This window comes from Garra rufa, chromosome 19 (genome assembly GCF_049309525.1).
Source record: "Garra rufa chromosome 19, GarRuf1.0, whole genome shotgun sequence".
NCBI classification, from domain to species: Eukaryota; Metazoa; Chordata; class Actinopteri; order Cypriniformes; family Cyprinidae; genus Garra; species Garra rufa.
In genome coordinates, this window is record NC_133379.1 from 25,214,115 (window position 1) to 25,231,232 (window position 17,118).

General features: G+C 36.6%; 2 protein-coding genes across 2 annotated transcripts in view; one reads left to right on the top strand and one right to left on the bottom strand.

Moving 5' to 3' along the window:
• c6.2 (complement component 6, duplicate 2) overlaps positions 1 to 6,516 on the top strand; it is an 11,093-nt gene extending 4,577 nt beyond the window's left edge. The window contains exons 6-18 of the mRNA XM_073824009.1: positions 345 to 355; positions 537 to 650; positions 733 to 973; positions 1,064 to 1,186; positions 1,278 to 1,444; positions 2,291 to 2,516; positions 2,663 to 2,831; positions 4,049 to 4,166; positions 4,261 to 4,393; positions 4,500 to 4,694; positions 5,659 to 5,746; positions 5,826 to 6,067; positions 6,169 to 6,516. Coding sequence (XP_073680110.1) covers positions 345 to 355; positions 537 to 650; positions 733 to 973; positions 1,064 to 1,186; positions 1,278 to 1,444; positions 2,291 to 2,516; positions 2,663 to 2,831; positions 4,049 to 4,166; positions 4,261 to 4,393; positions 4,500 to 4,694; positions 5,659 to 5,746; positions 5,826 to 6,067; positions 6,169 to 6,350 — 2,009 coding nt within the window. The 3' untranslated portion in view covers positions 6,351 to 6,516. The remainder of the gene's footprint in view (positions 1 to 344; positions 356 to 536; positions 651 to 732; positions 974 to 1,063; positions 1,187 to 1,277; positions 1,445 to 2,290; positions 2,517 to 2,662; positions 2,832 to 4,048; positions 4,167 to 4,260; positions 4,394 to 4,499; positions 4,695 to 5,658; positions 5,747 to 5,825; positions 6,068 to 6,168) is intronic.
• A 98-nt stretch (positions 6,517 to 6,614) lies between these two features.
• On the bottom strand, positions 6,615 to 16,742 carry c7b (complement component 7b). Its single transcript, XM_073824543.1, has 18 exons — positions 16,669 to 16,742; positions 15,641 to 15,702; positions 15,471 to 15,546; positions 15,220 to 15,361; positions 14,032 to 14,167; positions 13,540 to 13,678; positions 13,315 to 13,449; positions 12,603 to 12,846; positions 12,191 to 12,304; positions 11,943 to 12,109; positions 11,632 to 11,860; positions 9,704 to 9,875; positions 9,535 to 9,622; positions 9,276 to 9,408; positions 9,001 to 9,189; positions 8,832 to 8,925; positions 8,555 to 8,736; positions 6,615 to 6,912 (listed from the first exon to the last, which is right to left on the bottom strand). Exons 2-18 carry the CDS (start codon positions 15,700 to 15,702, stop codon positions 6,743 to 6,745), a joined length of 2,472 nt encoding a protein of 823 aa, XP_073680644.1. The 5' UTR covers positions 16,669 to 16,742; the 3' UTR covers positions 6,615 to 6,742.
• Positions 16,743 to 17,118: the final 376 nt, after the last annotated feature.

Genomic DNA, 17,118 nt, shown 5'->3' on the forward strand with positions numbered 1-17,118 from the left:
ATATTAGAAAGATTTCTGAAGGATCATGTGACTGAGGTAATGATTCTAAAAATTCAGCTTTGAAATCACAGCAATAAATGACATTTACAATTACATTGGTAAAAATATTTCAAAATGTTACTGTTTTTGCTGTACTTTGGATCAAATAAATGCAGACTTAAAAAACATTAAAGATCTTACTGCTCAAAAACGTTGAACTGGTAGCGTGTATTGGCACTATAGAGGTAGGCTATATTTATTTACTGTTATTAATTATTTTTAATAATTAGATAATATTCAGTATATAATTTCTGACAATTTAAAGGTGTAAGAAGTACAAAAATCTTTATTAATGTTATTTTCAGATTATTCAAAAGTAATAAAACATAAGAAAACATAATAAAGGGAAAAATATGTGTCCATTATTGGACAAAAAAAGTGTGTATATGTTTTCGGCATAAAGTCAGTATTGACCCAGATTTCAATATCGCACATCTCTCTACCAATCACACAAAATTCTAAATTTTCACATTTAATTTTATTTGATTTCATTCTAGGTAGAAAATCTTGAGGATATTCAAGAGCAAGAAATCAAACCCCACAAAGTCAACTTGGCCAAAGAATCACGTCATTCACACCTCAAAGAGGCAGTGAAAGCATCTCAACAAAAGGCAAGGAATCTCAAACTTAAAACTACAAAGCTCTATGCCTTTTTGGCCTTTTCTCAGATCTCTTTTTGTCATTTTTGTGCAGGACTCTGAGTTTATCAGGGTGCATCGGGTTGTTGCCACATCAACATTTAGAATGAAGCCTTCTGACCTCTACCTAGCAGATCAGTTCCTTCAGTATCTGAACAGTCTGCCGCTAGAATACAACTATGCCCTTTACAGACAGATCTTCCAGCAATTTGGGACACATTATTTCAGCTCTGGGACATTAGGGGGGAAGTATGACCTCCTTTTCCAATATGATCGGGAAGAATTGCAAACCTACGGTAAGCAGACATTATCATCAGATTGTAAGAAACTCATGTGTCTTTATTCGATTGTTTTCTATCATTTCTTCATCTTCTTATAATTCCCAGGACTGACAGAATCAGAAATGAATAGTTGCTTTAGCCAGGATTCCAGTATCTTTACTTTTTTCTATAACAGAGATTCACGTAGTTCCACATGTGGGAAAAATACACTAAAAACCGAATATAAAGGTAATAAATACTCAAATGTACGGTTTAATTTACATAAGGCTAATGATTTAAAGTATATAAATGTAATTTGAAATGCACTTGTTCAATCCAGGGTCAATTGTAAAAGCAGCAGAGAAGTGTATCACATCAGTGCAAGGAGGTAGATCTGAATTTACAGCAGCGCTGGCCTGGGAGAAGAGGGGCGTATCGCCAGACAGCACCATATACCAGGACTGGATCAAATCTACAATAGACAATCCAACTGTTATAGATTTTGAGGTAAGTAAGAGAAACCTGTCAAATATTTGGCGGTATGAAATACCCTGTTATTCAAAAGAATTGCAAAGGAACTTAAAAGATTAGTTTACTTCCAGAGTAAAATTTCCCAATAATTTACTCAACCCCATGTCATCCAAGATGTCTTTCTTTCTTCGATTAAAAAGAAATAAAGGTTTTTGAGGAAAACATTCCAGGATTTTTCTCCATATAGTGGACTTAAGTCCAAATTGCAGTTTTAAAGCAGCTTCAAAGAACTCTACATGATCCCAGCCGAGGAATAAGGGTCTTATCTAGCAAAACAATTGGTCATTTTCTTTAAAAAAAAGCTTGACAATCACGCATTATGTAACCACGCTGGGAAAAGTCACCCCCGGTTTGTTCTTCATCTATGTACTCCAGTTCAAAACTCCATTTAAATTTCTCCTCCAACCTCAAAATCGTTCAACATCGTTGTTTTTTGTTTTTTTGTAAAGGGTTTTTTACTTTCTTTGCACGTTCGCTTTCTTTGCGTGATTAAGTAATGTGTGAGGTCGAGCTAGTGCAAGAAGAGCATTTGTGGTTAAAAAGTATATAATTTTTTAGTATTTTTAGAAAATGAATAATCATTTAGCTAGATAAGACCATCATTCCTATGCTGGGATCCAGTAGAGCTCTATGAAGCTGTATTGAAACTAAAATTTGAACCTTCAACCAATTGATCCCCATTGAAGTCCACTATACAGAGAAATATTCTGGAATGTCTTTCTCAAAAACCTTAATTTCGCTTCGACTGAAGAAAGAAAGACTTGAACATCTTGGATGAAATAAATCCTCAGATTAATATTGATTTGTCAATGTTTTTTCTAGCTTTTGTCTTTGGTGAATTTGGTGCGGGGCTTCCCTTGTGCTGTGACGAAGAGACAGCATCTTCATAAGGCGCTGGAAGAGTATCAGACCGAATTTGATCCCTGCAAATGTGCCCCCTGCCCAAATAATGCTCGGCCTGCTCTTTCTGGAACAGAGTGCATTTGTATTTGCCAGACTGGAACCTATGGACAAAACTGCGAGAAACGAGCCCGGGACTATACTAAAGGTTCACATGCAAGCCTAGAAATATCTGTATCCAGTATAGTATAGAATATCCATTTATTATTATTATAGAATAATAATAACACAGATATATATTAAACATAATATGAATAAAGGTGTCAGAAATAAATTTCTGTCCACATCTCACAGATGAAGTTGATGGGTACTGGAGTTGCTGGAGCTCTTGGAGTGCTTGTGACGCCACTTTGAAGAAGCATCGCTCACGTACCTGTAACAACCCTGCTCCCCAGCGAGGCGGCAGACCCTGCCAAGGCCTTGAGAAACAGGTGGAGGAATGTACCATCTCTATTTTCCAGACGTAAGTCCCCTGTATTGTCTATAAACTACAAGCAGAGGTGTCGATTTGGACAATGGCACTCATTCACTAAAATTTCATGCACTTCAATTTGCACATAACTACATGTGTGAACGCATATACATCTGTCCTTACCTTTATTCTGATGTTGAATTTGTATTGCTCTTAAATAGGCAGTGTGCCTGCAGTTAGTCATTTGCATACAATCCATTCAATCTTACCTCTCTCTTCTGTGTACTTGTGCTCTCTCACACATACTTTCATGCTTATTGTGTAGAACGTAGAGTAAAGTGTGTTTTTTTCTGAAACCACTTGAAACACGAGTTGATGTGATTGTGCTTTAGACCTTTCATTTGCCAGCTGTGCATATGCCTATACAGGTTTCTTTTGTAGTTTATTGATCTTTAGACATAATTATTTTGTTTAGTTTATAAATTTCGAATAATATATATTTTCAAAAAAGGATAGTCCAATGAAAAATCCATGATTTACTCACCCTCATGCATTAGATGTTTTGAAAAATGTTGGTAACCAGTTTTGGTTCCCATTGTCTTCCATTATATTTTTGACCAGTAGTGAGACCCAAAATTGCTTGGTTACCAAAATTCTCCAAAATGTCTTCTTTTGTGTTGTGCTGAAGATTGTAAGTCATACAGGTTTGGAATAACATTAGGGTGTACAATCATTCATATTCGGCTTAACTGTGTTTTATTGTGTGTATGTAGTTTCAGTTGTGCAAACAGCGAAAGATACTATTTACACTGAAGGTCCTTGCCATTTTCGTATGCATTTTTTTTCATATTCGTCAATATTTCATCACATTCACAATGTCATTGTGTCACAGAATTTTTTTCTTTTTTTTTTTGACAGATGAATGTTTTTGAGGCATTGTGTAAACATGATTGATACAACACGAGGTTGTATTTATTTCATATGCGTTTTTTCATGTTCGTCAAAATTGCTCATGCACAGAACATCACGGTGGCTCGAAATTGTCAAAACACCTCTCAAAATAATTGCTACTGATGTGACGCATTGTTCAGCAAGCGTCTGTTGTAATGTTGACTATCCCAACTACACGTTCGTGGGGGGAGATAGTGTAAATTGCCTCTGCCAACAAGGAAATTTTATTGTAAAGGGACGAATTTGAATGCATTTGAATGAAGTTATTAATCAAGCACAATTACGTATGCAACGAATGCGACACTTGACTTTCACAGGCAAAATGTGTGTATTAATGATGATGAGTTTGAGGCCGAAGGGTCCCGTGAGAGCCAGTTGCCCCCCGGAGCTTCTGGCTGTCCAAAACCCCGTCCACCTGCCAACAGCCACCTGAGGGTGAGGAAACACAAGACCTTCTTTCTCTGAAACCTTTACACCGCATGCCAATTCTACTAATGTCCAACTTTTATATTTTCCCCTCTAACCCCAGATCAACAAACGTCAATATGATTACGGAGATCATGAGGAGTTTGTTTGCTTCACTGGTTTTGAACTGGATGGATACCAGCTCATTCACTGTCTGCAAGACGGCACTTGGGAGAAACCAAAGGGACGGTGCATTAGTAAGTCATAGAAATGCTGATAAAATATAATATCAATCCCAATTATGATGTGAAATCTCATTCTGCCCCTGACAGTTTTCACTCTTATGTTTTCCTGTCATTCCAGAAAAGGTTTGCCTCAAACCGACGGTACCTGATGGCATGACGATAAACCCAGAGAAAATGGAATTTGAAGTAGGAAGTGACATCATGCTGTCCTGCTCAGAGAGTGGCATGAGTCCCTCAGGGCGTCAATATTACACGTGTGGGAAAAGTCTTGTTTGGGAGCCAAGGATCCCTGAAGACATACACTGCATAATTGGTACTTTCAGAAAAAAAAAGTGCTTTTGTATAATATTTTATACCATTCACAAAAGTATTCACCTTATTCGTCCCGTAAGAGCAGGGCGGCCATTTGTAAATTTTGGGTTTTAGAAGTGGGTGTGGCAAAATATCTCGATAGCGCCACCTATAAAATTTGAACGAAGTGTCCCTCGAGCTATGTTTTACATACATGTACGAAATTCGCAAGACACATGTAACACACCAATAACTACAAAAAAGTCCTTCGGTAAGAAGTCCGAAACCCAACAGGAAGTCTGTTATTTTGAATTTTCTCTGGAAATTCTGTAGCTTTTGCCATTTTTAGGTGTTGTATTTTAATGAACTCCTCCTATTGATTTAAACAGATCAACACCAAATTTGCTCGGTGTAATCTAAAGCCGTTAAATTGCGAAATTCTTGCGTTTTCGTTGAAGGGCGTGCCTGTGGCGGCCTGACAAATTTTGATGTTTCACCATGGGAAAAGAACTTGTTGTAACTCAGCCATAGAATGTCCGATCTGCCCCAGTTTTCCTACATTCGATAAGAGTCCTAGTCTGAACACACCTAAAGATCAGTATTCCATTATAATCATAGCGTCACCTTCTGGCAACAGGAAATTACTTGTTTTACACTAACTTAAACATGCAATGTCCAATCTGCCCCAAACTTCACATGTTTGGTAAGAGTCCTGGCCTGAAGACAATATACAGTTTTATTCATAGCGCCATAGCATTCAAAGCTGGCAGCAGGAGGAAGTTTGGCACATATACATGACTCTTCATGACTTCTTTCAATGCTGCTTGAAGCTTTAATTTTAATGTATTATCTTAATTATGAACACACTGGTTTGTAGTGCAAACAGTTTTACTGTTTACTGCACATTGTTATTCTTCTTCTTTCCCTATAGTGGCTAATGAAGAATACGTTGGATATGTATTCACATGAATAATTTTTTTTCGCAGATAAACCCTTTGTACCAGACAGCAGCTGTAAACCTGGAGAGATGCATGATGGGACTAAATGCATCTGCATGTCCAAAGATAGATGCAGGTATGAACGTGTCCCGGATTCATTTTGTCAAAGCTGTGGTCTGTTGGGAAACTTGACCATGTATTTGTGTATCCTGCAGAAACTACAGAGCAGATTTGTGCGTCTTTGACGCTGGCAAGGAGACTGCCATTATGATGTCCCTCTGTGCTTTTCTTGCTGACCGTTGTCATGGAGACAGATTGTACTTTATGAATAATGGACCGTGCAAAACCGACGCAGGCAGTCTGGACTGGGCCAAATTCAGGGCCAGCGTATCTGAGAAGAGCTCGGTGCGGGAGCCCTGCGGTTCAGACACCTGTTACGAGTGGGAGACCTGCTCAGGTACAGATTTGCTCGAGAATCCTTATATAACGTTTTATTTCAGGATTAAAGTGTCTTTGATTTGTATTCATTTGAAATGATTCAATATGGTCTTTTCTTAGTATCAGAAACATGCGAGTGCAAAATCCCCAGAGAATGTTCCAGAGATGGGAAGCAAATGTACTGCCTGAAAATCGTGAGGACGCAAAGCACACGGAGCTTGAATTTGTGCTTCATGGCTGCCATGAAGTGCAGTAAGATGGAGTTTGAGCTTCTGAATGAAGGTCCTTGTGCAAGTTCTTAATTGTGCACCAATTTTGTAGACATTTTCACAGCTGAAATGCTCATTATTGATTTGTACAGATAACCCATTGTTGTTTCATAGGCACTCACAGCATGCTATGCAGTTATTTTTTGAGCAGTCTGGATATTGATGTGAAACAGCACAATAAAATGTTATTATACTTTCAGCTTGTTCATGTCTATTTAGTGGCTTCTTCCATCCCAGCATGTGCAAAGACAAATAAAAGTAAGCTATTTTTATGTCGATAATACTGAAAACATTGCCTACAATTTAAGAATCATTTTAATGAATGAATGTGCACTTATTTACAATATTTTTTATATATTACATATTACTACACATTACAGTAAAAAAAAGTCATACAGTTGCAACAAGCCGCTAAAAGAAAATGTTTATGCCTGACAGTCTCCAATGCTGAGTACTTTGATATCTTTTCCTTGGCATCTCCAAGCCCCCGCCTCACACTCTGAAACCATCTCAGGAGCTCTGCCCATTAGAGAGACACACAGGTGGGCGGAGTCATCTGAGCAGTCCTCAGGATCTTTACATTCACATTTCGAATCTGGGGATACATACATATGTTTTCTATATACATTTATGCACTTTGCAGACATTTTTTTTACAAAGCGGCTCATTTTTTAAGCTATGACTTTTTTTGCACAGAGGGAAACTACTGAGATATGACTAAAATTTCAAGAAATAATATATGTGATGTGATTATTGTCATAAAAAAAAATATATATATATATATATATATATATATATGGTTCAAGATGAAAATGATTTAAGCATAAAAACAAGTGTAATCCTGCTTTAAAGGTTGTATCAGCGATTTCAAGCCTGAAACATAAAGTGTCACATTCAGCTGACCGTTCTTCACGATCCGCTCGCTGCCTGCCCCATAAATTGGCTGCGAGCGGATCGTGAAGAAAGGTCAGCTGAATGTGACACTTTATGTTTTAGCCTAGAATCGCTGATACAGCCTTTAAATTGTTTTTCCAAAAAAAAAAAAAATTACAAAGTATTCTGTTTAATTTAATTGCATTTTTCGTTTTGGTTTTCAGAGCAAAAATTAAATATCATACATTTTTTTCCTAATTTACAGAAGACATCCACTAAAATGACATTAAAAGACTACTTATGGTCACCCCAAATACTAATTAGTTTTAATTCTACATCTTTTAAATTTGCCACTAGCCTAGGTTTTGCCAATTTGTCAGTAAGAATTTTTTACTCACAATACAACAACACAATAAAATTTATATGTTCCCTTATTCTTTTGTATATTTTAATATGTAATTAATGTAATTAATTACTTTTGCACTGCATGGACGATTTCCACCAAGTCAGACTTTCTGTACACTCAGCAACTGGATTGCCAGTGTGATCATATCCGACTGTGCAGGTGTACTCGATACATACATACATTTTAGGGTCGGAAGTTATTAGGGTTGTGGTAAAAATGCCCCATAAATACAAGACAAATAGGCAAAAAATGCCCCTGTACTATTAAACAATGCATTAAATGTGATTAAAATGATAATGATAAGTGTCAATTTGAGGAATTACATTTAAATTCACTCACACTACATCAGATTGCTTTTATTCGCTGTTTTGTGCAGCGTCTAGCCTTATAACCAATCAAATGCATTTCTGATTTTAGGCATTTAGGAATGCATTGGCCAATCAGAGGCGCTTAGATTAGTCAGCACTGAAAACGCTGGAGCTATTCCCTTCACAAATGTACAAATGTTACAGGAGCAAATATTGCCCCTTTATGGTTTTCCATTCATTTCTGACCTCTCTCTCTCTCTATATATATATATATATATATAATTTTTTGTGCTGGGCAACAATTAATTGTGAATAATCGTATCAAAATAAAAGTTTTTGTTTATATAACGTGTATACTGTGCATATTTATTATGTGTATATATAAAGACGCAAACATACAGTATATAAAACATTTACATGTATATTTACATATATATTTATATTCAAATAATTTGCATGCATCTGTGTGTTTATATACACATAATAAATATACACAGTACACACAAAAACGTTATTTTGGATGCGATTAATCATGATTAATCATTGCCCAGCACTAATAATTAAAAAAATTAAAATAAAAATAAAAAAATTGAGCATAATGTAATTTACCCTTCTATAAAAAAGGTTTTTATGTTTTATAAAGAGCCTACCGTCACATGTCTCCCACTGATGGCAGTCCTGACAGGATGTGAATTTGGTTTCCGGCCAACTGCATGCACTATTCTGAAGCAAAGTAAACGTTTGCCCCAGACACCGCAAGGCCCCGAGCTGGCAGACGCTCATTCTGTTCACCCGTCCAGGACGCACAGAGGCACAAACTTGGAACGACTGCCTGGTGAACATCACATAGAGATTTGACATTAATTCATGCTGCTTTGTATGGTCATTACTACTTTTTGCATTCAATACCGTACCTAATAAACTTACTTGCATTCATATGCCATTTTACAAACACACTGACCCTTTGCTGGTTTTTCCCATGGTTTGCAGAATAGGCTCGGTTGAGTGGGCACCGCTTCCACTATTCAGAAAAAATATGTAAGTACTAATTGAAAGCAAGTACCTGATTGGTGTTTATTAGGAAACTACAGCCTACCCGGTTTGCATCGGACATTCTCAGGTGTTGGATACCAGCTGAGACCAAGACGGCACATGATTTCTGCTTCGCCTTCTTTCTGCATCCCACTTGGGCATGACAGGGTCACACTCTCCCCGACCAAATAAGCTTGTTTTGAGGGTGTGGCAATGACATTACTCAGAACAGCTGGAGGATCACATGCTGTTTCTGGTAAATGTGCAGTAAAAGAGTCAGTTAGCAATGCATTAACAACTGCAAAGCAATGTTTTGGCAACCACTCAGTAAATAATTACTTTTGCACTGCATGGACGATTTCCACCAAGTCAGACTTTCTGTACACTCAGCAACTGGATTGCCAGTGTGATCATATCCGTCTGTGCAGGTGTACTCGATCTTACTTCCTACTGGATAAATGTCTTTGGGGTCCTGAATACATGATGGGTAAAACGCATGTAAAACGCATGTCTGTTGAGAGTTTTGTGTATTGGAGGGGTTTTCACTAACGTGTGTATTGCCACCCCCTCTAGTTGCCTTGATTAGAGAGACACTTACCAAAACAAATCCATTTGTCAAAGGAGGTGGAGTTTTACATGTCTTCACTGGTGTCACTGAGGGATCGAAGCAGTGGGGCTCCATCATTCTAGAGTATGAAAAACTGTTGTGAATCTAAGTTTTAAAAAAACTAAAATCTAAATAAAATGTATGAATTGTTGATCCTCACTTAAGGTGTTCAAAATCAGGGTCCTCACAGCTTTTGCGCTCTACGGTCTCTCCTATGCAATTCCTGCCTCCATTTCTTGGAGCAGGGTTGTTACACGAACGAGTCCTTGACTTTTGACCCTGAGAGCAGCTACTCCAGGCAGACCAACAGCTCCAGACTCCTTCAATCACTCCTATAAAGCAGGAGCAGTTTGAAATATTTGAGACTAGAAGAAAAGCCATTACATTGCTTTTAGTAATATTTTACTTAAGTAACATTTTACACATTTTACAGAAGAAAACCTAAATTTTATGTCAGGATTTATTTAGTTAATTACAGGATATTATGAAAGCCATTTCTGCCACTGAATAATAAAAAGGTAATAATAATAATAAAAAAATGTATCTCACAATTCTGACTTTTTTCTTGCAGTTAAGAGTTTACATCTTGCAATTCGGTCTTTTTTCTCAGAATTGTGAGAATTGCAAGATATAAACTTGCAATTTTGAGAAATTGAGTCGATTTGTAATACTGACTTTTTTCCCTCGCAATTCCAAGTTTATATCTCATAATTCTGCCTTTTTTCTCGCACTTCTTACTTTTATTCTTACAATTTCTAGAGATGATAATTCTTAATAATTTTTTTGTGCATTTCTGATTTTTTTCTCAGAATTCTGACTCGAGTTAATATCTCACAATTATTTTTTTTCCACAATTGTGAACTTTTTTTCATAAACTTAATGAAGTCAGATTGAATACAAATGTGCAATTTTGACTTTTTCAAGTAATGCAAGTTTATATTTCACAATTCTGATTTTGTTCTTGCATTTCTGACTTTTTTCACAATTTCTAGAGAAATCAAGTCAGAATTGATGTGCAATTTTTCCACTTTTTTTTCTTGTTAATCTCTTTTTTTTATAGCAATTCTGAAAATCTCAGAATTCTGTCTTTTTTCTCGCAATTAAGAGATTTTGCAATTTTGACTTTTTGTCACAGAACAGTGAGACATAAACTCACAATTGCGAGTTATAAAGTCAGAATTCCCTCTGAATTATAAATTTGCAATTCTAAGAAATTAAGTCAGAATTAATCAAAATTTGCAATTCAGACTTTTTTTCTTGCAAAAGCGAGTTTGTATTTTGCAATTCTGACCTTTTTCCCGCAATTCCAAGTTAATATCTCACAATTCTGTCTTTTTTCTCACAATTCTGACTTTTTCTCGCAATTAAGAATTTACATCTTGCAATACTGACATTTTTTCTCAGAATTGTGAGACATAACAGTCATAATAAAAATTCCAAACTCGCATTTGTGTGAAAAAATGTCAAGAATTGTGAAATAATAATTCGGCATTGAAAAAAAGTCAGAATTGTGAAATATAAACTCAGAATAGCGTGATACAAACATCTTCCAAAAAAAAAAAAAATCTCACAATTCTGATTTTTGTCTCAGAATTGTAAGATATAAACTCGCAAGAATTGATAAAAACATGAAATGATGACTTTTCTTGCAGACTTTTTTTCTCAGAATTGTGAGACATGAACTTGCAATTTCAAGTTATAAAGTCAGAATTCCGAAATATAAATTCACAATTCTAGAAAATGAAGTCAGAATTGATAAAAATTTGCAAACTCACATTTGCGAGAAAAAAGTCCAAATTGTGAGATACCTTTTTGCATTTTTTATTCAGTGGCGGAAACGGACTTTCATAGCATATAGTGCAGAAAAGTCTGAATCCTAAACAAATTTTCGTAACTCGTAACTTATCCAGTTGTTTTTAATAAATATTTTTTTTTAATTCAGTTCAGTCAACTGATTCATAGCAGAACTGATTCAACTGAATCAATCTGACTTTTCATTATCTTCAAAGATGAATAAAATTTAGTGTCCATATCATTACTGACTAATTTTTCCAATGAGACCGTGTCATTAAAGATACACATTCTTACCTGGTTGTTCTCCAAGGACATGGCCATTCTGGCAGGCATTACCGCTGGTTCCCGGCTTGCACACACAGGTGCACACACCGTCAGTAAGCACAGCCATGCCGTTGTTCTGACACGGTCTGCAGTGACAAGGGCTCTGCTCCTCCAGATAGGCCTCCAGTGCCCTCTTGAGGTGGAGTTTCTTCAACCCGGCACATGGCACCTCTTTGACCAGTTCATATAGTGGCCGCAACTAGGAATACGACACCACTGTATTAAGAATGCTTACTTTGTACTTACTTTATACTGTACCCTTGTCTTTTTTTCTGACATACCTTCTGTTTCATTACTTTAGGGAACTCCTTCACTGATCCAGCCCATTTGGAATACATCTCTTTATTACTGTCAGGGTTTTCCAAGTCTAGAACACTAAGGCCAGCAATAAAAGCAGGATATCCTCCGATAATATCTGTTTTTACTGGCATCTTATGATTTCTGTTTTCTGTAAAACAGGCAGGTCATAACATTAAAATCTGAAAATTAAATGACACAAATTGACAAAGAATCAGTCATTCGGACTAACCGCTGAAACTCTCAATTGTCTTCATCAGTTTCGTACACTTGGTTGTTCTCTTTTTGTAGAAGAGACGACGCTTCACACGTGTAATACACTGGTGGAAATCAATATCTGTTTTACCTGAAATTAAAATAAAACTACATTAAACAAAAAGAAGGATTCAAACAGGGATTTTTAACTAAAGCATGCACAACATTTTCTAGACCAGAAAACACACTTTGAACGTGATTACATTGCAGCCTATGCAGGGTCAGACAGCTCTCGGATTTCATCATAAATATCTTATTTTTTGTTCTGAAGATGAACGAAGGTCTCACGGGTTTGGAAGAACATGAGGGTGAGTAATGACAGAATGTTCATTTTTGGGTGAACTGTCCCTTTAAATATTAACAGATGAAAAATGGAAGTTAACACATACTCATCTCCATCATATAACTTGCGTCCAGCTCTAGCAGGGCCCGATACTGGCCACCAAGAGAGCCTTCTTCCATATAGTGTGTGCCATAACGCTGTATAAAGACTCGATAGGCCGATGGGTCATATGTGCTGGGCAGGGCCGACAGATCCTTCCAGAAGTTTTCAGACAGAGGGAGGTATTCAGGTGCATTGTTCTGGAACTGAGCCACCTCTACCTCATTTCTTATTATCAGCAGGTGATAGGTCTTTGAAGACAGAAAAAACAGAATTTTTTAAATATAATGTAATCAAATATTTTTGCTTTATATATAGTTCAGCCAAAAATTTAAATTATGTCATTAAATTCTGTCATTTAAAACCTTTGTTCATCTTCAGAACACAAATTAAGATATGTTTGATGAAATCTGAGAGCTTTTTGACCCTGTATATACACAAAATACAAAAAAAGTATTCTCGTAGCTTCGTAACATTACGGTTGAACAAACTGATATCACATGGACTATTTTAACAATGTCCTTAGTACCTTTCTGGGCCATAAAACGTTTCAGTAGCCTATGCAGGTTCAGAAGCTCTCGGATTTCATCAAAAATATCTTAATTTGTGTTCTGAAGATGATTGAAAGTCTTATGTTTTTGAAGAACTTGAGGGTGAGTAATTAATGACAGAATTTTCATTTTTGGGTGATCCCTTTAATATACTGAATCCATTGTTACCTTGTCCTGTTTCAGTTCGTTATGAAAGGTTTTATAATCATGACCTCCTCTAATTGTTTTCCTTTGCTCTTCATGCCTCATGTAGGACCAGGAACTGTCATAGTACTCGTCACTGAAATCATTTTCAACACTGACCTGAAAGGAAATAATAGAAACTGTTAGATCATATTATAATAGCCTAACTATCATTATAATAAAGAGATTAGCCTAAAATTACATTTTCACCTGAAAGCTATATCTGAGTAGACTATGTGGAAGTCTGTAGAAATCCCTGTGGTCTCCACTGAAGACTTTCCTGCATTGTCCACCAAAGCTACGAGTGTTAATGACACCGCCTCTCAGCTCACCAGTCAACACATCAAACCTAATGGATGACAATTATCACTGCATTGTATTTTACCATTAATAGTATTTTTTTACAATAATTTATCCACCTTTTTGTTTTTAACGCATAAGTAGGCCTATGGTTGTACTAACAGTTCATTAGCTGCATTAGCCGGAAACAGTAAAACTGTTTGCACAAACCAGTGTGCTCATAATTAAGAAATACATTAAAATAATATGGTAAGAGACACCAATTTGCAATATCAAGCAGCAAAACAAGCTTTGTAGAGCTAAAAAAAATAGCTGGGCATGGATGAAACCGGAAACCAGACCTATACAATTTAGAAATGGAAAAGAAAAAGGTGGATACTGTGCATAAAAGCTCTATTTTACCCTCTTCCTGTGAGGTCAGAGTTTGGCGGTGGCTTTTGCTCATTACACACTATAGTGCCACTACAGCGCTGCTCGTCCAAACCATCTTCACAGTCATGATCCCCATTGCACACCAAGGATGGATTAATACACTGACCTATAAATAAACAAACCAATGAAGACTTTAAACTAGGGGTGGGCATAGATTAATTTTTTTAATCTAGATTAAATTTTGGAATTAATCTAGATTAATCTAGATTAAAATGGCTAATTTGAATTCTGCTGAAGGCATTCAGAATATGTGTGCTACCCAAATAATGATTTAAAGTCTTTGAGAATGGATCATAAAGCTCATAAAGCTGTTCTATGATAATTTGTTGATGAAAATAAATTATGTTTAATTAGATGTACTTGTGTTTACTAACTAACTAACAATGAAATTATTTTTTCTCCCTATTAGATTGTGTTTTTTTTAACGTCAACACCTACCCAGCCCATTACATGTTACACCGTACTTTTATTTTGACAGGTTGCCGTGAAGTTTCTGTGTCATACAGTATGATATGATGCTAGTTTTCTCAAATGAAACGGTAAAAGTGACACTCACAGCAGTTTGGGCGATTGAGTTTATCTGTTCATGTGAGATGAAAATGCCAAAAATTACCGGGAGCGTCACGTGTGTTTCAGTATGCGTGTAGTAAAAGCTCGTCTCCGCAATGCATACAGCTAGGCAAACGGAACATATCGGATTCATATTAAAACGGTCTTTTTGCATTTCAGTTTTCACATACACTAGTCCATATCGCGATTTGAATTAAGTGACTGACCAACATTTGATTTATGAATCCAAAAAACGACGAATTTACGTGGCATTTCGCGCTATAGTAGATTGGGTTTTTATGAATGGAGGACGACGCGATCCCGTCTGTGTTTTGGCGGAGGAGACTTAAACGCGCGACCATATTCTACAGTCTTCGGTATACATCCGCGTTAAACTATCAAGGTGAAAGTCATCATAGCTTGCGTAGTTTAGACCCAGCTCCCAACCCAATTTTGAGAATAGATTAACGGCGATATTTTTTTTATCGCGCGATAAGAGTTTCACGTTAACGCAGCACGTTAACGCCGATAACGGCCCACCACTACTTTAAACACACTGTAAACTCTCCACACAAATTCAATATCACAGACATGACTTGTGTGACTTGCCAGATGTGCAGCGAAACCTGCTTCCGCATCCTGCCTGTAGAGGGCAGCTTTTCTTTGGTGAACAGGCTTGTCTCTGAATGGCTTCTCCTGTACAGGAGCTGCCTCCAAACTGAGGGAACGTCTCTATGGGACGCATTCGAACCTGAGAGAAACAAACACCCATCAGGAGGTCAGTCATTCAGTTGTGGACAGTAGCGGTAAACTGGTTGAAAACTTGTTTAAATAAAGTTGTGTTTATTTGTTTAGCCTACCTGTTTCTTGGTACAACCGTCACACTCTGACCAGTCCCCATACGGTCCCCACCTGCAGTTTACCGGCTGCTCACACCTTGCATAACAAAAGTATGCCAGGTTAATAGACGCAGAATATTCAAAATTACATATTACATCTGAATAAAATCTAGTTTTCTTGCAGCACTTACCAAATATAAGGCAGAAACGTGAGGAGAGCTAATAAACAGGATCTAGCGACAGCTGGGCACATCTGAAAACATAAATGTTATTATAGTATTATTTATAGACGGCTGTTGTTTTAAATAGCTTTTATTTATATAGATTAGTTTTCAGTAATTTCATGTGCTTTCGTTTTTCTTAGTTTTTTCCACTTGTAATCTTATTTCAGTTTTACTTTTAGTCATTTTTGTACTTTGAATTAAACCTGTTTACTTCAGCTAGTTGTCAGCGCAATATTTCTAATGTTCGTTTGAGATTTTAAGTCTAAAAGCCCGTTCCTTGTGATAACAGCGACGATAACGTTAAAGATCCTAGTTCATTCTTTAATGCTGAAGCAGCCTATGGGCGAGATTTCCGGTTCATTAGCCTATAGGGAAATAACTAGAATAGCCTAACAACATAAACGGTAAAACTGCACTACAAACCATATTAAAGGTAAATATGTTCATATTTAAGGTAATAAATTAAAATAACTTTATACAACACAGGCATTTGCAATATCATAAGCATAATATTAAATGACCACGCCCACTCTTACAGTAAAAATAAGGTGGAATCATGCATACCGGTAGTTCTTAAATAACAGTCTAAATGTAAAAGAATAGCAGATACACACCACAGCTAACACAGCTAATAACAAATCAAAGGAATGACATCATTAATTTTCAGAAGGATTCTTTACAGCTGATCAGAGCCATATAAAAAGTATAAATTATATGGCTCTGCAGCTGATGAACGATAAAAACATTGACAGCCAATCAGAATCCACTTGAACATTTAAAGGGACAGACAAAACTGCAGCAAGCTTGTATAATAAACAAAACGTCATCTGTTGGTGTGGATGTTAAGTTTTACATCTGATATTTATATTTATATTTTATTTTATCTGTATTTCAATTCTAATAACAACACTGGAATCTAGTTTTGACTACCGTGCCTTATTTTATTTATTCTCTACATTTGCCTACCTTATCTTTTTGTGTGGGCATCTTCTTACCTTAATGCTGTAGATGCTGTGGACTAGACAGATTGTGTGTTTTGGTAGATGCAGTGATGGGCCCTGCTAATATACAGGAGCTCTTACAGGGATTATGACATCATTTCTGCCTCGGTCAGGAATTCCCAGCATGACACAGCTGAGGGACAGTCAGTGCTGGCTTTTTTCCCTCAAGCCGACTTTGCCAGTTTATATTTTATATCTGGGATTACTGTATCACAGTTTCACAATCTGGTCTTTAAAACGGTAAATTCCAGTAAAAAGTGTGTGCATGTTGTTTTTGTTTCTATAATTTGAAAAAATCATTGGGGTTCATTAAGTATTGAGAGGAGGATGGTGAAATAGTGTTTTGTCCCAAACCCTGTGGAACACATAGACCTCTGTCTTTAGAGACTTGTGCAATGTTTGTTGTTCAGGTCGATGACCAATCAGAGTGACACTAGGGTCAAA

Coding starts and splice junctions, on each gene's coding strand:
- c7b (XM_073824543.1), bottom strand. CDS start 15,702: ATGTGCCCAGCTGTCGCTAGATCCTGTTTATTAGCTCTCCTCACGTTT. Junction 15,547..15,640: donor ACGTTTCTGCCTTATATTTG/GTAAGTGCTGCA, acceptor TTGTTATGCAAG/GTGTGAGCAGCCGGTAAACT. Junction 9,623..9,703: donor CCTGATTTTGAACACCTTAA/GTGAGGATCAAC, acceptor TTCATACTCTAG/AATGATGGAGCCCCACTGCT.